Below are 25657 nucleotides of genomic sequence, written 5' to 3'. Positions count from 1 at the left end.
CTTTACATCCTATTAGCTGGAAGACCTATCGCGTGACCTCGTTTAAAATGGGGGGGGGGGGGTGGCAAACAAAGACTCAGGAGTTGGGGGGGAGGGGGAACGACAATCAACGTTACACCAACTTTAAACAATCGCGCAACACTGAATGTAATTACGATGTGATCTGCTTTTTTTAAATATATCGTGCATTCTGCTCTATCAGTGAAAAATAACCTCCAGAGCTCATCGCATTCCTGCAGTATAAATGCAGATTCTGATCTGAGCTGTCACCCCGTGTGTGCAATGCGTATGAGGAGGGCTGCGGTGCCCATTCCTTAAATGCGCTCAATAATGTACGCTTAGACTTTACAACAGTACAATATAAGAACTTAGTGGGGGGCCCACGATACTCTCACCGGCATTTACTGTTGTCCGAGGATATCCGTAGTGACCCAGTAAAGATGCAACGTTGCGCCAACGTTGGCACGCGATCATTAACGTTGTCCCAACGTTCCATGGTTACTGGGGGATGCTGGTGTTCTTACCTTGGCAACTGAGGCCAGGTAGTATCCGGTGTACGCAGCCAGGAGACCCATGACGATGATTAGAGGTGCCGACATAATTCCTGCCCTCCTTCCTTCGTCTGTTGATGTCCGGCGCTGACGATGATCTTCTGGCGACTTCTGCCCTGCGGTCCACGTCTGTGCGTGCGCGTGCGTGCGCGCGTGCGCGTGTACCAGTGCGGACACAAAATACGTGTGCCACTTAGAATTTGCGTGCGTGCGTGCGAGAGAGAGAGAAACATACAGCAGGGGCTACGCTACACCGCACCGCAATACCAAGCCGACAATATTCCTTCCTGGTGGCAATTTTTTTTTTACCCGAGCTTGCGGCGAGCAGGAAATAATAACGCACAAAATAAATGATATGATTTACTGTTACTATTCCTTAGCAGCATCAGCGGCGGCGGTGGATAGCATTACAGCACTTAATGCGGATTAATGATTAGCATTAACCAATAGTCTGACGGGCGCACAATGGCATAGCGGCGCTTCTGGCTGCGCGTTGCCCCCCTCTGCCTGGCTCGCGTGCTCGTGGTGCCACATGAAGGCATGAATCGGGCAGTTGCAGGCGCGCACAAGCCCAGGGGAGGGAGGAGTGGTGCTTGGGAGGGACGCAGTGAGGGGCAGTCGGGGGGGGGGGAGGCGAGTGGAAAGGGATGTTAGAGGGAGGGATGTAGGGAGGGATGGGATGGGTTGTTGCAGGGAGGGACATAGGAGGAAGGGATGAATTTGATGTTGCAGGGCGTGAGCGACGTTGCAAGAAGAGGAGGTTCTTGTCGAAGGGAGGGGTGGTGTACAGTATGTTGGGAGGAGGGATGTATACGGAGGGATGGATGTTGGGAGGAGGGATGGATTTCGGAGGGAGAGATCGAGAGGATGAATGGGGAGGGCTGGGCTATGCGCATGGAGCGGCTTACGTGACGGGTCCTCGATGCAGGGGGGGTGGTCGGGTCTGTAAGCGCATTGTCGTGCCGTGCCGAGTGTAGGGTCTTTGTGTCGTGTGTGGGGGAGCGGTGGCGCAGCGGTTAGCACAGCCCTCCGTTGCAAACACCAGTGACGACTATCTGGACCGACTCTTAGGCCTCCTCTAGATCGACTCAGCCTCAAATGAGCACCCGATGCGACGTGGAAAACATCGTTACTGGGGAGACAAAGGCGGCCAAGCGTGGTTCTGTCCGCACCCACCCACGCGTGTGCCGTGATAGCCGTCATCGTTGGCGCTTGCTCGCGGTACTTGCCCCAACAGCCCGTTAAGAGGCTATACGAGGGGATCTTTGTCTTTGTGCAGTGGTTGCCGCCTTATTGCGTTAGATTACACCCGTGTGTGTATGCGCTACGATACAATGCGCATTTGTGTTGTGCACACTGCGAGAATATACAAGGGTATGTGTGTCAATGTGCTACACGAGTGCAACGGGGCGATTTATTGTGTTATAAAAGTGATATCCGAGGTGCGTTGGGCGCGTATTGTTTTAATCGTATACATGCAGCAGTATCAATATCGGTGCTGTGTAAAATTGGTCAGGGCTTAATTTGTCCGGCCGGGAATAAGCGCTGGAAATTTTTTTGTAATTTTTTTATATATAATTTTTTTTAAATACATTAAATATATATATATTTCCCAGCCTGACTTAGGTACGCATTAGCATATTCTCCGGATTGCAAGAACCTCCAGAAAGATATATAGCACCCCAAACTTATTCCGGATGCACAAGCACAATTAACAAAACAACGCCCATCAGTTCATTTGTCAAAAAATAATAATGGTGGACGTAAAAGGAAATGTATAACAGGCGACGTTTTGGGCAATGGCCCTTCCTCAAAGCATATAATTCCGGTCACAACGCCTACACATCTGGTCACACACACGGGATTATAAGACTCATCTTCACAACTTATAATCCGCAGAATAAATTATTATGTTTTGATATCATCACTCTGGATATTCTATAAGGACTCTGTACTAGTTCACTGCAATATTGACGTTTTGTTGTATTTATTGTTGTGCTCACGCGCCACGGATCTCCCTTGTAATATAGCCGGGACATCATCCGAGTAACAAATCTAAATACAACTTTAAATTACTGCGGGTTCGATGTTAATGCAATGGTGGTAGCGCCACCCCCGGTAAACCCGTGCCATTTTCCCTCCCCTCTCACGTCCGTGACAATTTCCTGTGAGGTTTTGTGTCAACACGCGGGATGACGTTCCCCACTCACCCCACCCCCCCAGGTGCATTAGGGGCCGTCCATAAATGACGTCACGCGATTTTGGACGATTTTTGACCCCCCCCCTCGTCACACAGCGTCACAAAAAGTCAGACCCCTCCTCAAATATGACGTCACAAAGCTCTGCCCCCCCCCCAACCATATTTCCATTTTGAAAATAAAACGTGCTTCAAATCGCTTTAAACTAATGTGTCGCTGCACTCTGATGTTGTAGGAGTGTTGTTATAACAATTGTATATTTATTTAAAGTTGCAAATTTTGATGTGACGTCACATTTCTCAAACACCCCCCCCCCCCTCATTATGAGACCTCCTATGCCAGTAACAAGATATAGTAATAGGTTTTACCCTTTTAACTGGTGTGGAGGGGTTGAGTGGGTAGGGTGGGGAGGGTGAAGGGGGTGGGTGGAGAGGGAGGGGAGGGGCTGGGTGGGGAGGGTGGGAGGGGTGGGGCTGGGTGGAGAGGGGCTGGTCACCCCGTGGTGCCCTTATAAAACTCAACGTTTCACCTACTCACGCCGGCTTGTGCCCACCCTCACAGTCGGGAATATTTGCGGAATACACCACGTGGTGCCGCCGTTGACCCTGGCCATTGACCGAGCAACCCAACGTTCCTACCAGCTCCCTCCGCAGGAATGTGTTTTTGTCCACACACCATGGTGTGTGTGTATGATTTTTGACCACAATACACCCGTGTGTGTGTCTGTGATCCTGACCATACCATACCACCGTATAGATGTGATTCTAGTCACACGACACAATCTTGTCACATGTATTTGGGGCGTTGGCCTTAATAGTTGCTCGCCGACAATATATAAAGAAATTAAGAATTCTCCCTTGTTGTGATATTCTAAAGCAGTGCAACACTCTGACACTCCCCATACATCATGAGTGGCACCGAGATGGGAGATCAGATGTATAAACTTTGGATGTAATTGAACATGATGTAATCTCAGAGACGGATAGCTGTGTCACATTCATATCAAATATATCCCTGGTTATAAAAGTAGTTTTGTTTTGTGCACACTTTCAGAATTATAGTGCAAACGTACAAACACTGACGAGCTTGTAACAGCTGTCTCAGTGTGTGGATCTGTGTCTGTTGTGGTGAGCGGTGGCGCAGTGGTTAGCGCACTGTACTTACTATCCCAGCGACCCGAGTCTTAATTTTTGAGCGGCGAATATTTCAACCGGTCACGGACCTCCCCTAGGCTGACTCGGCCTTAAACGAGTACCTGGGTGCGGCGAGTAAACATCAGCACGGGGGAGACAAAGGCAGCCGGGCGTGGTGTTGGTCACCTGACCCGATCGTGCCTCCTGCTTATATAGGGTAGGCGCTAACAGCACTTGCCCTAAGTTGAAACAGGTGGGAGGGAGGGGGGGATCTTTATATATGTCTTTTGTACTCTACATGATTACTAATTGTCATGGAGAGAGTGTGGGTGTTTCCGACCGCCCATAGATGAGTTTATCGGAATATATGCAAATTATCTTGCGTAAGTTCTGGAATTGGGGCAGGTGTGTTACTCCTACGCAATGTGTACAACTGCTTAACTTCTACAACACCAACCTACGCAATCTCTGGCAAACGAATGACGCAATTTATGGGTTTCAGTTGTTTATAAATTTGCCTGCCACTTTGCTCAACTCTGTTTACCAATAAACAAAGCACATTAAAGTTACAAATGTTCTCGCCGCTCCGAAAACAAAATAATACGCAACCCCAAAGTTATTACCCGTCTCAAAAAAAATGAACTCAAATTTGGTGACCACGCCAGACACTAATCTGGTCAGCACACACAAAGGGGCCGTCCATAAATGACGTCACGCACCGAGGGGGGGGGGGGTCAGACATTTGTGACGATGTGTGACGTCACATCAAAATGCGCAACTTTAAATAAATATAGAGTTGTTATAACACCATTTGTTATAACAACACTCCTACAACATCAGAGTGCAGCGCCACATTAAGTACGCACTACAATGACAATAGTTTAAAGCGATTTGAAGCATGTTTTATTTTCAAAATGGAAATATGTTTTTTCGGGGGGGGGGGCAGAGCTTTATGACGTCATATTCAAGGGGGGGAGTCTGACTTTTTGTGACGCCGTGTGACGAGGGAGGGGGGGTCCAAAATCGTCCAAAATTGCGTGACGTCATTTATGGACGGCCCCCTAATCGGCAGAATTAAGTTACAATAATGTTTATGACTTGCCACGGAAGTGATTTTAATGTGATGGTGCAGCGCCACCACCGGCAGAGCCCGGTACAAATTTTGCCCGGCTCCTCTTTAAGACGGCCCGTGACAATTTCCTGTGCGGCTTTACTTGACTGTTGCCGACCACAACAACATCTCTGGCGGCCCGTGAGTAACGAATACACCGCTACACACACACACACACGTGTCTCTCTGTGTGTGTGCGTGTACACACACACGGTGGTGGCGAGGGAGCGGTGGCGCAGTGGTTAACGCACTCAACGCTGTGTTTAAACCAACGGGGGGTGGGGCGGCTATGACTTGCGTTGGATTTCCGGTCCCACGCGGAGTAAAACATCAATGGGCGAGTGATGTCCGAACCGTCCTGTAGGTCGACTCGGCCTTAAACGAGTACCGAATGCGATCCGATCTGGCACCGCGAGGAAGCGGGGAGAGAGAGAGAGAGGGGGGCCTGCGTAGCCGCATCGCGCTCCGAACCGGGCCTCTTTGCTGGGCCCTCGCCGGCTCCCCCCTCGGATCGACTCGGCCTTAAAACGAGTACTGCACTGGACAGCACTCTCCTCGGTGCCCTGCTGTGAGCATCAGCGCCGGGGAGACAAAGACGGCCGGGGGAGCAGCGTTGCCGCACCGGCCGTTGCGGGATGGGCAGGGCACTAACCCTCCACGTTGCCACGGTATCACGACGACAAAAAGAACCGTGCTCAATCCACTGCTGCATTAAGGCCTCTCTCACGCCGTTGCCGTCTGTCGCGACACTGTGCGATCCGCGTGCCACCCATGCACACGAGGCCGACTTGCATCGCTCCGTCTCCCGGGTGGACGTGCGGGCTTAGCATTGTCCTTGTGCGTGTGTGTGTTCATCTCTCGCTCTCTCAATTTGCGGGCAAAGAGAATGAAACAACTACCGTATTCTCCGGATTATAACAATGGCCCGCAAAGTAAAGACGCACCGCAAACTTGTTACAGAGTCGTACGCATCTGGTTACACACGCACGAACCGGAATATAAGACGCTACCCCCCCACCCCACCTCCGCTCCACACTTTTACTTTAAAACACGGGAGGTAAATGCGTCTTATAATCTGGAGAATACGGCAATACACACTCCGGCCAAGGAGCAGCATACATTTCATTACGCGGTGGTCGAGAAATCCGTATACCTTTTAACATGCACGAGTTCAAGGCGTGATGTTAAGACAGGGGTCTAGGAACTTCCCGCCCGCCCCTGCACAACACAATTGAATGTGTGTGTGTGCTTGTGTTTTATCAGTGGGGCTGGCTGCCTGCTACCCCTGCCCTCCTTGCCCAGGTATACACCCGCTGCTGCTGCTGCTGCCTCGATCTGCTGGAGATGTCTGCAGAGGGATCCCCCCAACTTGGGGACGGGAGGAAGGAGGACGCAGCCGAGACGAGGAGAGACACAGAGCCCACGTGTTTGTTCTGCAAGATAGCCAATGGACAGCAGGAGGATTGCGAGCTCGTGTATCAGGTGTGTGTTGGTTGTACGTGGGTGTGGCGTGTCACGGTGGCGAGATGTTCATCTGCCTCGCCTGGTATGCAGGAGGTCCCCGAGGGTTCGATCCCCGACCCTGACGCCTGCTGTATATTTGGAGTGTGTGCGCGTCTCCTCGTGGTCACGTGGATTTTTCTCCAGGTCCTCCGGCTTTTCCCTCCACATAAATGTCTCTAAAGAAACATGCGCTTAGAGTATTTGGCTTCTCCGTTGAGCTATCATTGGTGGCCAGGTCGCTTCTGAAAAAGCTATATAGCTGAGCTATCATTGGTGGCCAGGTCGCTTCTGAAAAAGCTATATAGCTCAGTGGCCCTTGCCTGGTAAAATAAACATTATTTAAAGTTTAGTTTAAGCAAACTAAGCGTACTGCGCTACGAACCCGGCGACCCGTGTTCAACTCCCACTCGCGGCCAACATCGGTGACGAATATCTGAACTGGACTTGGGGGGGGTCCAACCATGCTAGGTCGACTCAACCTTAAATGAGTGCCGAGTGCAGTGTGTAAACATCGGCACTGGGGAGACAGAGGTGGCCAGCTGGGTGTGGTGTTGGTCACCCACGCTCTGGTGTGCCATGCCGGCCTGAGTCGGTGCTTGCTCTTGTGGCCTATTAGACTACACAACGGGGAGAGAGGGGCACAGTGTTTCGTGCTCTGCGCTATGAACCCAGTGACCTGATGCGAAATTTTTTAACCCCGACTTAACACCAGTTAGACAAGTGATACGTGTCACGGACTGACCAGCATGGTGAGGTTACGCAACCCTCGTGACGGACATGACGTGGAGAGGCCTTCATTAAGCAGTGGATTGTTACATAACTGAAGATTATCCCACAATCTGTGGGCTAAGTGCAACTAGGTGGATTAACGGGGAGTGCACACTGTCGTATAGTGTGGGTGGAAGGATGAAAAACGGGCAGGAGTGTATTTTTTTCCCCCATCAGCAACGGGGATAGCAAAGTGCATGACCAAGTGTGTACAGGGGGATGAACAGATTATTTTAGCCAGACGACGATTTAGACATTGCAATGTGTCAGGAGTGGAAGCATATGAATCCATCGAGACATCGGAGGAGGATATCAAAGAGCAGTTTAACAAGAATTGAAAGGCCGTTTTTGGCATGATACCCAAGCGTGATGTTCTCCTACGACCGGGGGACTATGAAGCCCATTTGGGTGCCCACTATAATGAGTGGTACACGTACCACGTCATTCGGAACGTCTGCTCTACGCCAGTGTTTCTCATTGCCAGGCACGCTGGCCACTGGCGGCCCTTGGTGGCCTTTAGTGCGGTCGCTGAGGTGCGGCCCCCCCTCCCCCCCCCCGGCAATACACACATGGAGGTGGTGAGGCGGCCCTCACACTGACGTCTTATCGGTGAAAGTGGACCCCCCCCCCCCCCCCCCCCTTTTGAAAATCAGTGAAGAACCCTGCTCTACGCCAACCAAGTTGCCATCGTGGTTCACAGTAAACGCACTGCTGTGACAAACATCAGCAAATGGTTGCCCTCAGACCTTGCGAGCGTGTGTCCATGGCCTTAATGGAGCCCCCGTGCTCCATTTCAGGATGAGCATCTATCGTCCTTCCGAGACATCCACCCCGGGGCGCCGCACCACTACCTGGTGGTTCCGCGCGACCACGTGGGGAACTGCAAGTCTCTACGGAGGCGCCACGTGGCGCTGGGTGAGTTCGTCGTCGGCTGCGAAGGTGGCAGTTGCTCGGAGGTGGATCTAGAAACTCAAGCTTTTAAAGAAAAAAAATAGGGCCCCTATGTTAATAAACAAAACTGTTATGGCTCATAATAGATTTTTTTTTGGGGGGTCAGACTACGTGAGCACAGTGCCAATGTGTGTCGCACTCCCTCCTCCACCCGACGCAAACCGAATCAATAATGTTGTCACGTGAAGAAACGTGCCAATTTGTATTGCTTGAGCACACTGGTATGTCGAAGAGCAGTCTAAGTCATGTAACAATTTGACGAAACATTTCGCTGGTAGTTAAAACCGACATTGTCAGGCGGTTGTCAGAATTGAACTCCTGTAGTGAAAACGTCCTGCAATGCTGGGCTTTAAATAGGTAACATGACATAAGCACACCCACACAGATGAGCAGGAAGTAATACCAGAGATGAATGCATCCACATACATTGCACGTACATTGCGTTAGATTACAATAAAGTATGTCAGATGTGTTAACATGAAGGCACATTTAATTATGTGACGATTAAGGTTAGAATGATCGTAAGGATTTCTGTGTAATCTAACCTATTTAAAGCCCAGCATTGCAGGACATTTTCACTACAGGAGTTCAATTCTGACAACCTCCTGACAATGTCGGTTTTAACTACCAGTGAAATGTGATGTTATCATGTTGTTTTAAATTTCGATTGAAAGCTTTCGTGACTGCAGGGATTCATATTCTTGGTTCTTATAATTGATGTAAATACAGTCTTGTTGCATACTTTATTGTAGTAAAATAGTGTTTTATAATTTATGTGAATATATTTAACAGGTATTAAATCCTGATACAGTAAAACCTTGGATTGCCAGCATAATTCATTCCGTAATCCAAAGCACTCGTATATTAAAGCACTTGTATATCAGTTGTGATCACGTGACGCTCGGCAGACAAAGCGTATACGCACTACTCGTATTGCAAGACCCTCGCTCGTTTATCAAATTAATATTTATTAAAAAAATTTGCTCGTCTTGCAAAACACTCGCAGACCAAGTTACTCGCAATCCAAGGTTTTACTGTACTTCCTTCTCACTTGTGTGTGTGTGCTGATGATGCCACGCCACTCATTTGAGGCCTAGAAGTGTGGGACATTTTAACTACAGGAATTCAAGTCTGGCAATCGCCTGGTGATGCTGGTTGTAATCACCAGTGGAACGTCGCTAACTCAACTTTTAAACGCTGTGGCTTTGCTCTCTAGTACACGGGTGTGCTGTGTCCGGTGGAGGTGGACTCATCGACATATTTATATTTACGCGATCTAACGCGAAACAACCCATGCGTGTTAACATTTAATCTGTTTTCTCTGGTTAATATCAATATGGTACAATACCAATTGTTGGGGTCTCAAGGGGATGGCGATTGCCTCCATCCCCACCCCCCCCGGATCCTCCACCGGGGTTGTTGGCGTGGGGTGGGGATGTGGGCCTCGCGCCAATTGGCGTAGACATAGCCGGAATACTTGTGACACTGGCTGCCTTCCACCTCCTATCGTGTTCCCCCACCACTGCAGGTACTAATGTCCACGGGCCAGATAAGAAATTTCTCCGTGTCTACCGGGAGAAGCAACAACTGTAGTTACACTGGTTCACGTGGCTGACAAAATCGATGAGATAACATGTCAGTGATTCTGTGAATGTGTGCGATTTTGGGGGGGGGCGGGGGGGGGGTGGCAGAGTGATTAGCGCACTGCGCTGTGATCTACGAGTTCGATTCTCAGCCACCTCTGATGACGTGATTGACAAGTCATATGTGAGCCAGTCCTGGGCACTGTACGCAGAACTGGAGTGCGGCTGAACTCGGGTGTTTTAAATAGCAAGCAACATTTCTAATACGGATTGAGGCTTGATTACGTTTTATGCTCGCTGTAATTAGAAACTTCTTCAATCTGTACATGTTTTTGCCTGCGATCAATCACCTGCAATGCACCTGATCTCTACACCTCTCCAAGCCAAGCACGGTTGAGCCTGGACAGTGCTTGCTTGGGCAATATTCCTGCATGACAAGTGCTGTAGGCTGCAGCAGGGCTAAGATGTGGAGATTCGAGAGAAGTGCAGCAAAATACATTGTTGTACCATACTTCTATGCTCTTGCATCTGTGTTTCCGTGCATTCACAAACCCGCGGTGAGCAGCGCGGTGAAGCATAGTCAAAATAGCCCCATTATCCACGGCATGGGATTCTACATAGCCACTCATCGTTCCCGACTGGCACACCAATGGCCGTTTGCAGGCCAGCTTCTGAGTCAGCTTGTGCCCGCAGGGACATCGGCCGCTGGTGGGGTACTCTTCAAATGTTTCAGATGAGCTGTGAGATAAAACGGCACTCTGAAACGCCGCCCCCTGCCCCCCTCCGTGGATGTGTGTTCTTGTAAGGAAAATGTTCTGCTGCCATGGCTGACAGTGTCTCTGCGTATCTGACTTCCTGTTGCCAGTGAACGAGATGGTTCGTGTTGGAAAAGAGGTACTGCAGCGACAGGGCGTGAGCGACCTGTCTGACATCAGGCAAGCGTGACGCGGCTGCCCGCTCTTGCGATCCAACACCGCAAATGTGATACTGAGAACCGTGTTTGCTATGAAGAAAGGCCATTGCTCGAAATGTCACCCATGATGTATATTTTTTTGTTCTATTTAGGGCCACAACATTATCGACGAATGTGTTCAGTTTTTGTTTTGTTATTTGCGCCGGTCGTGCACCACTGCCAACGCAGCAGCATCGCCAAATAATCTCTTACAAATTCGATTGCAGGAATATAATTAAGTGTTTCCTTTGTTATCCTTCGAACGTTGTCCATGAATAGAGTGTAGCGATAATCGGCGGCCCGCACAGTCAGAAATCCAACCCTAAGTGTTCCGCCGCAGTTCCTACGGATTGGGTTTCCTCTCAAAGATTGTACGTGTCGTCTCATCAGAAGCGGACGCTTAGTTGCCCTTCTCCAGAACAGGGAGACAAATGCTGTGTGCACCAGTTATAAAAGGGCCCTAAATAAAAAAAACACATTCAAACACAAATTTTTAACTTGCATAGTAAAGTAATTGTTTTTTTTCATTCGCTATTCAGCCAGATAATACGACAAATCGCTAACCTTAAATAACCCAGTAGTTCATAAAAGTTGAAGGCAGTATAGTACTATAGTAATAGAGCAAGTGCAGAATCACTGAACCGGAATTGATAGCTTGAATGCATTTAGCGCGGGGCCTTGAAAGTGCAGGGCCCATAGCATATGCTACTTTTGCTACTCGGATAATCCGGCACTGCTGTGCACAGTATATACATCTGTATAGGCTGAGGCCACCAACTCGCTTTAATAATTATAATGACATCTATAGCGCTGTACCATAAGCGATTACCAGGGCACCTGTAATGGCTTGCAATCTTGATATCTTATGATCAAGGGTGAGATAATGACTGTGCGTTAAAAAAAAAAAAACTCATTCAGGGGACAAAAGTAAGCAATATGTTATTGGCAGAAGAAAATGCCCGAGGGGAGGCATTAGAGCCAGGACCGGACCCACACGGATTGTGTCCCATGTTGCTGTTGTTGCTGTTGCTCATGTTTTTGCTGTGGGGGACGACACACATGAGCGGGCGTGTGTGCGTGCAAGGCAGGCTGGGATTCCACTGGCCGCCCTTCTCTTCCGTGACTCATCTGCACCTCCACGTGCTCGCCCCGGCCAGCCAAATAGGCTTCTTGCGGCTCGCCTACAGGCTCAACACCTGGTGGTTTGTCACGGTGCGTCCGAGAGCTACCAAGTGGGGGCCGAATCCAGATGGGGCGATTTGAACTTACCAATACCCGCCATTCGCTACGAAGTGACGGTGACGTCACCACGACATCTGTACCAGGCTAGATTTGGACATAGATTTAGACATAGCCCTGGTCCCAGAGGTTGAGTTACTTTTGACAAGGGTATAATTAAAAAAGTAATTTCAAATTAGAGTAAGTGGCAGGTGACCGGGTGCCAGGGTGGCATTACAGGACCGTGAGGCATTGTGATGGCATGGGGAGGCCTTCACTCATCAGTGGGTAGATAGTAATTCGAGGACGATAATGATAAAAGGTGTTGCACATGCATAAAGTTGCCACAATGGCCCACTCCTATGCGCATTAGACGGTGGCTGTAGGCGGCGCGTGGTTCATCTGGCCGACGTGGAATAACGTTCCATGGCTGAATAAACACGATGACTTAGGCATGGCAACATAAGGGGGAAGGGAGGAAGGCTTCCACCCACAACTCTTAAACCAAAGGAATTGCGATTGCTGTGCCCTCTCAAAAGCCTTTGTGGGCCACCCTGGCTCCTTGATGTCCCCCAACGTCCAAGTTGTTCCCACATGTCTGGGAACCACTGCTTTTTGTTCCAATATTGCGCTGAACGCAGCGGCTACCAGTGGCTGCTGGGGGCCGCATGAACCCATTACGGGCAACATATACAGATCGTTAAGTCAGTTCTTACTTGCGTGATTTTGATGCATAGATCGTCAGCTTAATGATTTATTTTAACCCATGGTTCTCCCTTCTTCTATACAGGATCGGTGAAATAGTTGCCACTTTATTGATCATAGAAAGGCATAGGTTGTTTATGTACCCTTTATGTTACTATTTATACTTTGTAACACAAGTGTACGTGTTACTATATTAATGGGCACACAGGACTTGCAATCCAGAGTTCGCCAGTTCGTAGGGCACGTTTCTCAAATCCCACCCAGGCCACCGTCTCTGTCCATCGGGCAGTATAAATGGGCACACACCACAGTTCGTCAATCTGCAGGTTTCGTGTGTGGTGGGGTAAAGTGTGGGTACTCCCAAATCTTCCGTCAAACACGTCGGGCCATCATGGAAGAGTCGGTCAAATACCGTCTAAGAGGCGCTCTCTTGAGTTACGTCTATTGGAGGGCCCCCTCCATCAGTGGGTGGTGTGAGCACACAATTGCAGGGCTGCACCTATGGGCAGGTTTTTATTTGATTAAAAAGCATCTTCGGACACTTGTAAACAAAGAGTGTAAATTTTTAAATACATATGGCTCTACACACTTTACTGACCTCGCTGCGCGTGTGTATTCCTCAGAGTGATCAGTTGATCAAGATACTCGAAGCCTTTCCAGAGGAGTCGGCAGAGGAAGGAAGCAAAGCCCACTGAGCTCATCACTTGTTTACAATCCACGCGCGGTGATTACATACATTGAAAGCTAATTCGCTTTGATATATGGAGCTTGTTTCCACACTGCTGCTGGCTGAAGGACATGTGCTGGTAATTAATTATTGCTGCTCTTTGGTGATTTTACATTGTTTTCTGTCGATTGTAAACTCTTGCATTAAATGTAATATAAGCGATGTGCCAACCCAAGCGTTTGTCATTCCCAGGTGTTTAACAGAATTGAGGAACTGGTTGCATGCTATATATACACACAGGCGTCCCTCGCATTACGCGCATAATTCGAATCTTCGCTGCATGAAGCCTATTTCCCCAAAGACGTTGTACAGGGGGGTACGGTACCGAATACAAAATCGAGTATCATTTCATTATATTAGCCCTGGATTTACAAAATATGTATAAATGTAATACTTAATAACTACATTAACATTACAAAGTTACTTAATACGGAGTTTAATAACAAATAATTAAGATTCCAAATATTATTACTTATAAAGATTACCCTTAAATTTCGATTTAAAGCTTTCGTGACTGCAATGATTCATCTTCTTTGGTTCTTTCGGTAAAGTCACGTAGAATGAGAATAAAATAATAAATTGATAAAATAAAATAACACAATAAACGTCGTGAGAATATTATTGTGTTATTTTATTTTATCAATTTATTATTTTATTCTCATTCTACGTGACTTTACCGAAAGAACCAAAGAAGAAGATTACCCTGCTGCTTGTTGCTGCTTGCAGCAGCAACACGCATGCAAAGCCAGACCTAAGATGTTACTCCCAGCCTGTGACGCTGGGTGCTGCCATAGCTGCTATAATTTTCATTATTTCAATTGTAGTTAAAAAAAAAAACTTTACAATGTTTCAGGTTTTTTTTCAACGTGTAACTGTGAAACGCATAGCATAAGTGTGACGTATGTCCGTAAAATATGAATTAATCATGTAACTGCGAATTCACGCTTTGGGGGGGGGGGGGGAGCGTTACGTGAGACGCTTTCCCTGTATATGGAATGGATTTTGCACATATCTGGTATTGTAAACTCTACATGCGATCGTGAAGTTATGGTTGGTAGTGTCGCTGGGCACGACTCATCCTAAACACACGCTTCAGGCTCCAAGCAGCTCACAGGGCCTGGGATTTCTTAAAAAATAGGGCTGAACTATTATCAGCTCTTATGCAAATCCTAATCAACCTAAACATCGAAATAACATAAAAACATGAATCTCTAAAAGTTAGTCTGCATCTCTCTGCTGTCATCTAATTCCATTTTTATATCTTGTCGACAACCCTCATTTCACTGCATCTGTCTCATCTGCATTTAGCATCATCTTTTCTGTCACCTCTGTAGTTTATTAATCAAAAGGGGAGTTTGGGTGGCGGGAGTCAAACATATGTTTGCTTAGGGCCCCCCAAATGGGCATCACCACTGGTCATGGTGCGACGCTTCAGGCCGGTGGGTCCCAATATTTATTGACCCGTGCGGAGCGGCCGATGTCGGGAACCACTGCTCTCAGCTATGCCTGAAAAAAAGCGATATATAGTTAACGTTGACACTATTTCCCTTAATAACGAAGGTGCGAACTCGATACAGCAGGAGCGTCTCATCCGCAAAAAGAGTGGAATCAAATGCAGCAGTTGTATTTAAGTTACGGGGGCCAGATTCACATCTTGTTGAAACGGACACAGCACATTGTTGGCGATGCACACACACACAGGTGAATCTGTACCAACACGTGGCTACCCCCCAAGCGTCTTAAGTACAGTCCGTATCCATGGTTGGATTATTGGGGCTGTGGATTAACCTTGGCCAATCCGCATCCATCCGTGGTTTCATTAATAGCTGATCCTCACTCGTCGTGGGTCAGTGACTCGGCAAACGTCGGAAAGTAAACTGCTGAAATACATTTTGAATTACAACTTTCGTGACTGCAGGAATTCATATTCTTGGTTCTTTCGGTAAAGTCGCGTAAATAGAAAACTTTACCGAAAGAACCAAGAATATGCTGAAATAAACTTATATTCTTGCGAATGGCAATATGTTCAGGAGCTAAGAAAGAGTTGATGGTTTTCCTGCTATCACCCCCCCCCCCCATTTTATCCAGGCCCTTCCCTCTTCACACCATTACCCTGGATGATCTAAAGTTGACTAATTTGACAATTTAATAAGTGTTGATTATAACCCAGTGGTGGAAATGCCACGTTCTTATGACAGGGCCCGAGAGCCCATGGTCTATGAACCGGGAAACCTGAACGACTAACATCGGTGGAGAGTGGTATCTGGAACAGTCCTGGGCACACACACCCCCCACCGACCACCACTTAACCAACCAGGGTGGTGAAGTATGGTCAAACAACTCTCCTGGCTGACAAGGCGTGGCCGGGGAGGCCATCATCCAGCAGTAGAATGACAAAACGAGCTGTCGACCTCTCTCACAATACACAAAGGGCTCTGATTGCATAGCAAACGCGGTGCTGTCAATGGCAACGCACACACAAAGGCAAAGATCCCCCGTGTAGCCTTAGCATACTGTCGGGGCAAGTGCTGTTAGCGATGACCTATGAAGGCCGGCCCGGCACACGAGTTGGGTGGGTAGCCAGCAACCACGCCCGGCCGCCTTTGTCTCCCCGGCAGGCGATGTTCACGCACACCTTAACCGGGTACTCATTTTAGGCCGAGTCGACCTAGGGGCAGGCCCGGGACCGGTTCAGTCGTCACCGGCGGTCGGGGAATCAAATTCGGGTCCTCACTTGGCCGGCCAGCCAGCCGGGTGTGCGCTCACCGCTGCACCACCGCTCCCCACACACCGAGACGCAACTCCGTTAGGGGTGGAGGACGTTGGGAGAAGTTGAAGCAGCAGAAGCAGCAGCAAAAGCAGCAGCAGCAGATTGCAATGCGGAATTGTTGAGCAGCAGAAGAAGAAAAGTTGAGAAAGTTGCCAAAGCCATTATTGGTCACAGCTCCTGCACTCGGGTACAGGTAGAATCTTCAAAGAACACACAGGCAGATTGACAATCATACAACAACGATCCTCCATATAGCCTTAGACTGTAGGGGCAAGTGTTGTTTGCGAGCACCTATGAAGGCCGGCACGGTACACGAGGGGGTGGGTGGCCACCACCACGCCCGGCCGCCTTTGTCTCCCCAGCGGCGATGTTTACTACACACCGTACCAGGTACTCATTTGAGGCTGAGTCGACCTAGGGGAGGCCCGGTCACCCGGGTCACCCGGGTCACCCGGGTCACCCCCCCTCCCCCGTGTGTGTCGCCTGTAAAAGTTGACTTGTGTAGGGGGCGAGCACCACACACCACGAGGGGGTGGGTGGCCAAGCGCCGCGCTCGGCCGCCTTTGTCTCCCCGGGTTACTCGTTTGAGGCCGAGTCGACCTAAGGGAGGCCCAGGACAGGTTCTGTTGGTGGCCGTGAGCGAGAATCGAACCCGGGGACCTGCCGGGTGTTGTTGTTCATGCGCAGCGCTCTCACCCCCGCTTACGCTACCGCTCCCCGTAGACGCACGTACACATGAACACGTGTACATTCACACACACGCACACACACGCAAGGAACACGCGTGTACACGCACATGTATAGACTCACTAGCGGGAAGTACCCGGCGTTGCCCAGGGGGGAGGAGGGGGGGCGGGAAATATATTTTCGATAGACACACGCGCACACACAAAGCCAATGGGACAGTAAAGTCACACACCTACCTCCAGGTGGTGGGGAGTGGTGTGGGTGGGTTGGTTGGGTGTTGGACTGACAGCCACGCAGCGGCAGCGGGGAAGTCGGATTTTGAAGAAGTAAAAACGTCCGCGGAGTTTCGACAATGTCCGGAGGATGAGGGGGGTGGGTAACAGCTGAGCACGCCCAATGAGAGAGAGACACACAGAGAGCGTGAACTTCCCCACTCAACGCACGACTCTACGTTGCGCAATGCACGTTGGTTGGGGGGGGTGGGGGTGACCAACTCGCGAGCGGTGGTGCAGCGGTTGGCGCCACGCGCTCCGAACCCGCGCCGCCCGAGTTCCATTCATCCCGCTCACGATCATCTCGAACCGGTCCCGGGGGGCTTTACTCCCCGCCCCCCTAGGTCGACTCAGCCTCAAATGAGTAATTATCCGGTGCGGTGGTGTGTAGTTAAACATCGTCACTGGAGGGGAGGCGGGGGGGGGGGAGACAAAGGCGGCCGGGCGTGGTGCTGGCCGCCCCACCCCCTCGTGTGCCACAGTGCCGGCCTTCAATAGATGCGTGCTGCTCGCTCACGGCACTTGCCCCATCAGTCTGTGAAGGCTACACGGGGGATCTTTATCTTTGTGGAGGAGGGTATGGGGGGGGGTAAGTGAAGGGTGGGGGCAATGGGAAATCCCAACCACGTGACGGCGGCGTCACGTGCAGCGCGAGCGCGTCTCCGTCACGTGGCGCGCTCCCCTGCACCAATCCCCTGTCACGTGACCAGCCGTCCGATTTCTAATTTCTCTCCTCGGAAGACCACCGTCTCGTGAAATATTTACCATCAATTTAAGCAAAGACTGAGCGTCTGAAAGAAAGGAAGAGGTGTTTTTATTTGCCGTAGCGTAGAGAACGCAAGACAAATCGACACGCCGCTGCAGGTGTTGTCGGGGTGCAGGTTTTGGACGCCCCGGCCTCTTGAGCTCGGCCAGGGAGAGGTGAAAGTGAGCCGGCCGGCTTCGGTAGGCGAGGTCGAGGCTTCGGCCTACAGGCGTCCTCTGGATCTCGGGGAGAGGGAGGCGAGGGCGGACGCGGGCGACCATGGTGGACTTCCTCGCCGAGAATAACCTGTGCGGGCAGGCGATCCTACGGGTTGTGTCTCGCGGGAACGCCATCATCGCCGAGCTGCTGAGGCTCGCCGAGTTCGTGCCGCCCGTGTTCCGCCTGCGCGAGCGCGCGGAGATCGCCAAATACGGGGAGCTCGTGTGCGACTTCTCCTACTTCAAGGTGCGGGCGGCGGCGGCGGCGTGGAGAGGTTTCGGGACTACGGCACGCCTGGGTCCGGTGTTGAACTCGTTATCCCGTACGCCTGGGTCCGGTGTTGAACTCGGTACCCATACGCCTGGGTCCGGTGTTGAACTCGTTATCACACACGCCTGGGTCCGGTGTTGAACTCGTTATCCCACACGCCTGGGTCCGGTGTTGAACTTGTTATCCCACACGCCTGGGTCCGGTGTTGAACTCGTTATCCCACACGCCTGGGTCCGGTGTTGAACTCGTTATCACACACACGCCTGGGTCCGGTGTTGAACTCGTTATCCCGTACGCCTGGGTCCGGTGTTGAACTTGTTATCCCACACGCCTGGGCCCGATGTTGAACTCGTTATCCCACACGCCTGGGTCCGATGTTGAACTCGTTATCACACACGCCTGGGTCCGGTGTTGAACTCGTTATCACACACGCCTGGGTCCGATGTTGAACTCGTTATCCCACACGCCTGGGTCCGATGTTGAACTCGTTATCACACACGCCTGGGTCCGGTGTTGAACTCGTTATCCCACACGCCTGGGTCCGATGTTGAACTCGTTATCACACACGCCTGGGTCCGGTGTTGGACTCGTTATCCCACACGCCTGGGTCCGGTGTTGAACTCGTTATCACACACGCCTGGGTCCGATGTTGAACTCGTTTCCCAGCACGTCTGGGTCCGGTGTTGAACTCGTTATCACACACGCCTGGGTCCGGTGTTTAACTCGTTATCACACACGCCTGGGTCCGATGTTGAACTCGTTTCCCAGCACGCCTGGGTCCGGTGTTGAACTCGTTATCACACACGCTTGGGTCCGATGTTGAACTCGTTATCACACACGCCTGGGTCCGATGTTGAACTCGTTATCACACACGCCTGGGTCCGGTGTTGGACTCGTTATCCCACACGCCTGGGTCCGGTGTTGAACTCGTTATCCCACACGCCTGGGTCCGGTGTTGAACTCGTTTTCACACACGCCTGGGTCCGGTGTTGAACTCGTTATCCCACACGCCTGGGTCCGGTGTTTAACCACTCACGCATTAGAACGGCTGGAACTTCTGTTTAATCAACACACCTTAACCTGGAGTTTATTCAGGCTGCATGAGCATAAATTGAAATTGTGTGTAACCGGTACAACTGCCTTTGGTGTTCATAATGTACACCTGGCTTTGGTGTTTAACCAGTCATACATTCGCACACATGGTCTGCGGTTTTTCCCTCCACATTTAGAATCAACATGCGTTTAGAGTATTTGGCTGATATAAATTTCCACATGCTAAGCCACTTCGTTGAGCCATAATTTGTGATAGCCAGGTCGCTTCTGAAAAATGAGCTATTATAGCGCCGTGGGCCTTACCTGATAAATAAAAAATATACTTTCGTTTTTTCGTTTAGTTTTTAGTTTAAATGTTAGACTTGGGTCTGAGCTCACTCCTGCTATTATATGTCTGTACCCCTGGGCATCCTCTGATGAATGTCAGCACGGTGGCACATGTGTTTTAGTTATCTGTCAAATGTGGGACACTGGGTCTGGTCTCACACGTAACACAGTGGCACACTTATTTGACTCACATTTGTTACCCAGCGGCCAACGTAAAATAAATCTCACTCTTGGCATTCATTGGCACGTTTAGCTCGTTATGTCATTTACTGCCCCATCCCTGATGTGATTTACTATCATACGCTTTGTTCCTCATACCACAGACCAGCGAGCTGTTGGATAGCCGAATAGATGCCAAACCTGAGCTGCAAGACCTGGACGAGGAGATCCGAGAGAATTACATCGAAATCCTCACACGCTTCTACTTGGCCTTTGAGAGTGTGCACAAGTACATTGTGGATCTCAACAGGTACTCGCATTACGATGCCATGACCTAGCTAGCGGTAGCGCGTTCGCTGCTTGTTGCAAAGGTTCTTAGTGTGAATTCAGCGGCAGCCCTGAATGACGCTGCGGGTGTATGTATGTTGAACCTATTTCGCACCGTATGTAGCCAACTGCTAATCGGGGGTGCGGGGGAAGGACAAGAAGAATAATTAACCTGTTGAATCATCAAAATACAGGTGGTCTACTTGACAGTGCACGTTAAAGATCCCATGGTGTCAAAGTCCAAGTTTATTAAATCAGAAAAATTTCCTGCAAATTACTCATTTGAAATATATACGTGTCCATCGATTTTAAGAACGTTCAGTTTATGAAATGTAGCATTTACGCAATTGACAAATTATGGGCATTTTCGATTAATTAAATACAATTTCCACGTGAGCGAAATTTCACACAGCACGCACCATGAGATCAAACAAGAAGCACCCAGGAGGCTGCGCCATCTGCCCGTGACGGTATCACGGTATCCCCAACATTGAATCAGTAATGCCTCTACATTACCTTACCAGTCATTTCGTCAAGCAGATCTTTTGGTGAGTTCACTGAAAAGGTTAATTATTTTGGTAAAAAAAAAATATTAAATCGTTTTAATATTTATTTTCTTTACTATTATTTTTGTATTGTGAAAATGATATCAGTGTATATTTGTGTGTTAGGAGTACAGTTGGAATGACTGTCCAAAAAAACATCTCTAAGTTTTTGCATGAAATTAATGGGAAGAGCCATTACGATTTACGACATTTTGTTTTACGCATGCTTTTTTTGAAGAACGCATTCCTTTCATAAATTCAGGGATACCTGTATGTTATGTATTAAAATTATTGCCCCCTTCTGCGAAAACGTAGCAGAGTCGTGAGACTCGGTGAGGTTTTCCTGGATAATAATTAACCATCATATTTACACCACAACAAATAATATTGATACCTTTAACCATTAGGGCACTGGCTCCAGGCCTTGTTTTCATCACAGTCAAAGGTTTCCAGATCCACCAATCTTTTACCGAGCAAATTCAGCTGTGCACTGATGCCAACTTTATTGAGGTCGATGGATTGATCGAAATGTCTGTGTTTCATCAAAAAATTCCCATGAACGAATATGTGAAAGTTTGCCATTGGTGCCAATTTTTTTTATTCCAGATACCTGGAGGATTTATTTGAAGGGGTGTACATTCAGCAAACCCTGGAGAGTGTGCTTCTCAATGAGGATGGAAAGCAACTCATGGTTTGTGTTTTGCACCGAGCATGCGTGGCTTTGAGTACTCATCAGCTTGCCTTCCATGTTATGCACCTGACAGTACAATTGTGCAATGTAGTCACATGTGTAAATTATTCCACTGGTCACTAAATCTCTGTGATCCCAACTACGATAGTTTACTGTTTTAGGCTCATGAACAATCAATTGTCTATCGATTTGCATAACGTGGTCCGAAATTCAATGCACACTGGGCTGCCTTGTATCACTGTGTTCTCTCCTAGTTAATCGGGCACAAAGCAAGTAGAGATAATAACATATACAGACAGGGGCATGTTTCCTGCTATTAAAATAAAATTGCTATTTTTGCAAAGCAGGGGTTAGAATCCTCCATTGGTTTGGCTTTATACTCCTTTCAACAGCATATGTTTAAGCAGGCGGCGCCTGTCTTTGTGTGTGGTCGGCAGTGTGAAGCACTCTATTTGTACGGAGTGATGTTGCTGGTGATTGATCAACGGATCGAGGGTGAGGTGCGGGAAAGAATGCTTGTCTCCTACTACAGATACAGGTAAATGCAGTAAAGTACACATGACTCATATTGCATCTGCTCATTTTTATTACAGTTTTCTCTCAATTTAATTGCTTGGGGGGGGGGAGGGGGATAAAAAGCAAAATGCCGATTATCATTATTATACACTATATAACACAATTTTTGTTCCTGGGTTATGCCTAAAAAGTATAGAAAATGGCTATTATTTTTCAACCAGGACAGTGATATTTTGAAATGTACCTATTTTCAATGATGAAAAGGGCGAATTTGTGTCTTTTCATTCGCATAAAGTCAGAAAAAACTACATATTAATCAAAATTAACATGTATTTATACTAAAGTAATACAAAAATGACTACAGTGATTTGTTTTTCTAGATGTATGATTATACTTTAAATAACTTTCACGAATCAGTCCCCAAATGTAGTCTCCTATCATGTTCTCGTTATACTGTCCTTGGTAGCGCCGTTCAAAGTCCAGTATATCCTGGTGGAAGCACTCGCCTTGCTCCTCCGAGTACGCTCCCATGTTCTCCTTGAATTGATCAAGATGAGCATCAAGGATATGGACTTTGAGGGATATCCTACAGCCCATTGTGCCGTAGTTCACCAGAGTCTCAACCAGCTCCACATAGTTTTCGACCTTGTGATTGCCCAGGAAGTCACGAACCACTGCGACGAAGCTGTCCCAAGCCGCTTTCTCCTAACTAGTGAGCTTCTTGGGGAATTCATTTCACTCCAGAATCTTATTTTTCTGTGGTCCGACGAAGACACCGGCTTTGACCTTTTCCTCAGACAGCTTAGGGAAGAAGTCTTGAAGGAACTTGAAGGCTGCCGACTCCTTATCTACAGCTCTGACAAATTGTTTCATAAGGTCCAATTTGATGTGCAGTGGTGGCATCAGCACCTTCCGGGGGTCCACCAGTGGCTCCCACTTGACGTTGTTCCTCCCCACAGAGAACTCTGTCCGCTGTGGCCAGTCCCGCCTGTGGTAGTGCGCCTTGGTGTCCCTGCTGTCCCAAAGGCAAAGATAGCAGGGACACTTGGTAAAACCGCCTTGGAGACCCATCAGGAATGCCACCATTTTGAAGTCTCCAATGACCTCCCAGCCGTACTGATCATACTTCAAGGCGTCCAGCAAGGTCTTGATGCTGTTTTAATCCTCTGAGGTGCACCGAGTGAGCCGGGGAAGAGACGGGTACTTTGTTACCATTATGGAGCAGCACGGCTTTGAGGCTCCTGGATGAGCTGTCAATGAAGAGGCGCCACTCATTCTGGTTACAGGCGATTCCGATTGCCTCGAACAGACTGGTCACATTGTGGCAGAAGCAGAACCCATCTTGACGGGTGAAGAAGTTGCAGAAATGTTGGTGATGCTTCCTCTGATCTGCGACTTGCACACTATCTTCCAACAAGTTCCACTGCTTGAACCTAGACGTCAAAAGCTCAGCATTGGACTTGGTGATACCAAGATCTCTGATCAAGTTGTTGAAGTCTTCTTTTTGGGTGGGGGTAGTATGGGTTTCTTTCCTCAGCTCCACCTCTAAAATTGTCATCTGGATCTACAACGTCTTCCTCGCTCTCTGACTTGCTGCTCTCTTCTAAAGACGGCTGCTCTCTCTCTGGAGGAGTGGGTACGGGGAGCTCATGGCAGTGTGGCACCAGGTGTGATGGATGAAGGAAGGTCCGGATACGTGAGAGCAGGTGCATTCTTGCCAGTCAGATGTTTGGAAGGGTCCACCATGCAGAAGTAGCAGTTGCTTGAGTGGTCAAGGGGTTCCCACCAAATTCTTGGGATTGTGAACTTCGTGGCTCTCTTTTCCCCTTTGTACCATCCTAGAAAAATAAATTTATACTGGTAGGAACGAAGTTGTAAACTGAGTGTACCAGCCTGCAATAGATTAATGTGTCCGTCCGTCCGTCCCCTTTCAATACTTTAACGAAGTGAAATCTCGTGCTGTTGGGTGTAAAATCAGCAACAGACAGCGCAGAGACTTGTCCTACCAGCCCACCCTGCAGGGACCTGTTTTCACTCATGACTAATGTGTAAGAGATTCTCGCAACATTTTTCATACAGTGTATGATATATTTTTTCAATAACATTGAAAATTGTAAAACATTTTTTTTTACTTTTACTATTTGAATTTTCTTACTTTTGAGGCTTTAAACAATTAGGAAATAACACTTACTACCCAGGAACAAAAAAAATTGTTACACAGTATTATATATTCATTGTGTGTTTTTTACACTGAATGTGACGAGAGGTTGCTCACGTCAGCCATTTGGGGCTATGAGTTCAGGAGTGACTTGTGTAAGCTGGCATGCATGAATGGAATACATTTTAATTATTTCGTCATTTCTATTTTGAACAAATATGCTAGAAAACAAATGTGTTCGGTTATATATTGTGTCACAAGGTCTCTCATGTTCGCTTTCCAGTAGACATTGCCTCTTTGTAATGCCCTGTAGAATTGAAGCGTGTAATAATTCAACCCCCAGCATGTTGATGAATTGGCAGCATTCAGAGGGGGGCGTGATTCAATAATCCGTGTATTGCACTTGCGGTTAATCCAGCATGTGCAGTGGCTGTAAGTTTGCCACAAATGCACCGATTACATACAATCCCATATTAATCATAAATATTTGTTTCTCACACATGCGATATGATGTATGTATCTTGAGCTGAAATGATTTTAATAATTGATTGCATGATTACATGCCTTGCAGAAATTGTAAGGTGAGGATTCAAATTGTCAGAGATGTACATATTAAATTGTCCAACCACCCAACACACTCCAGTGTTCATTCAGTGTTGTTGGTTGTCTTGGAAACTTTTTGAAATTCGGAGTTAATGTCTGCAAATGGTCTGCCAATATGACATGTTAATGGTACAAACAAAAAGGTCCCATAGATTTAACTGCTCAACCCGAGCTATTTATACGTTGATGCTTGCATTGCCTTTGGACTGTTCGCCTTTTGGCGTTCTCTGCTTTAACAATAGTGAGACTAGGCCATAAAGAAGGTTGTCTCTGGTGTCGGCCAATCAGTTTCAAAGACAATGCATCATATATTATCATAGCATGTTGGTTTGCTTGTTTTTCCACAAGTATGTGTGGTTAATGCAGACTTGATGCCTTGCAATAGGTATCTATTTGGTGGTTGAATCTCTTAACCGTTTTATTGTCTGAAAGGGTAGAGCCTATTCTTATTTTTTCAACATTTTGATCAATTGTGCTTCGCGACTTGGATTATTTATACCCGTGCGAAGCATTATATATCAAGTAATAAATTATTGCAAACCTGAGACTGCAAAGGAGGCGGCTTCGCTGCTGCCGAGTCATTGATTTGCCGAGTCGCGCGTCGTTCACGACTCTAGCGGGGCTCGCTCCTCGGCCGACTCGAACATCGACGACGTCTGCAAGCTGCTGCGCAGCACGGGATTTTCGTCGGCGCCCGGCTCGCGCCGCCCGGTCGGGTACCCCGAGAGCTACTTCCAGCGCGTGCCCGTGAGCGAGACCTTCATCAGCATGCTCATTGGACGCCTGCGCTCTGACGACATCTACAACCAGGCACGATCTGCACGGCCCCACCCCCCCCCCCCCCCCGTGCTGAACCAGACCCAGTTATTCCACTACTGCTTGCTACATGCTGCTGCCACCTCATCCATCGTCAGC

At 48.5% G+C, this 25657-nt stretch overlaps 3 protein-coding genes across 10 annotated transcripts in view; 2 read left to right on the top strand and 1 right to left on the bottom strand.

The window, feature by feature from the left end:
- Positions 1 to 17301, bottom strand: part of LOC116945235 (phospholipase ABHD3-like) — a 50966-nt gene extending 33665 nt beyond the window's left edge. Inside the window, exons 1-2 of one of the 4 annotated variants that reach the window (XM_076068988.1) lie at positions 17090 to 17301; positions 525 to 680 (exon numbers count right to left, since the gene is read on the bottom strand). In XM_076068988.1, the coding sequence (XP_075925103.1) occupies positions 525 to 599 (75 nt within the window). In that variant the 5' untranslated portion in view covers positions 600 to 680; positions 17090 to 17301. Of the gene's footprint in view, positions 1 to 524; positions 1381 to 1459; positions 2405 to 17089 lie in introns of those variants that run through there. The other 3 variants (XM_032959555.2, XM_032959556.2, XM_032959554.2) reach the window with 3 other exon arrangements.
- On the top strand, positions 4979 to 13570 carry HINT3 (histidine triad nucleotide binding protein 3). 5 transcript variants are annotated; one of them, XM_032959557.2, is made up of 6 exons: positions 4979 to 5134; positions 6296 to 6475; positions 8062 to 8179; positions 10664 to 10733; positions 11839 to 11962; positions 13297 to 13570. In XM_032959557.2, exons 1-6 carry the CDS (start codon positions 5006 to 5008, stop codon positions 13366 to 13368), a joined length of 693 nt encoding a protein of 230 aa, XP_032815448.2. In that variant the 5' UTR covers positions 4979 to 5005; the 3' UTR covers positions 13369 to 13570. The 5 variants fall into 5 exon arrangements, with proteins under 5 accessions (XP_032815448.2, XP_075925104.1, XP_032815451.1 ...); XM_076068989.1 differs by having other exon boundaries at positions 4987 to 5134; positions 6257 to 6475; XM_032959560.2 differs by lacking the exon at positions 4979 to 5134 and adding an exon at positions 5274 to 5661.
- Positions 17302 to 17745: 444 nt separating the features above from the next.
- The window catches only part of WASHC5 (WASH complex subunit 5), a 39068-nt gene continuing 31156 nt past the window's right edge, over positions 17746 to 25657 (top strand). Inside the window, exons 1-5 of the mRNA XM_032959553.2 lie at positions 17746 to 18339; positions 20067 to 20212; positions 21381 to 21465; positions 21903 to 22003; positions 25360 to 25552. Coding sequence (XP_032815444.1) covers positions 18154 to 18339; positions 20067 to 20212; positions 21381 to 21465; positions 21903 to 22003; positions 25360 to 25552 — 711 coding nt within the window. The 5' untranslated portion in view covers positions 17746 to 18153. The remainder of the gene's footprint in view (positions 18340 to 20066; positions 20213 to 21380; positions 21466 to 21902; positions 22004 to 25359; positions 25553 to 25657) is intronic.

The sequence above is a fragment of the Petromyzon marinus genome, chromosome 23, assembly GCF_048934315.1.
Source record: "Petromyzon marinus isolate PM22_M1 ecotype Great Lakes invasive population chromosome 23, UKy_Petmar_22M1.pri1.0, whole genome shotgun sequence".
Lineage (NCBI taxonomy): Eukaryota > Metazoa > Chordata > Hyperoartia > Petromyzontiformes > Petromyzontidae > Petromyzon > Petromyzon marinus.
The sequence above is the reverse complement of the archived record's forward strand: the minus strand, read 5'-3'. Positions and strand labels throughout refer to the sequence as shown.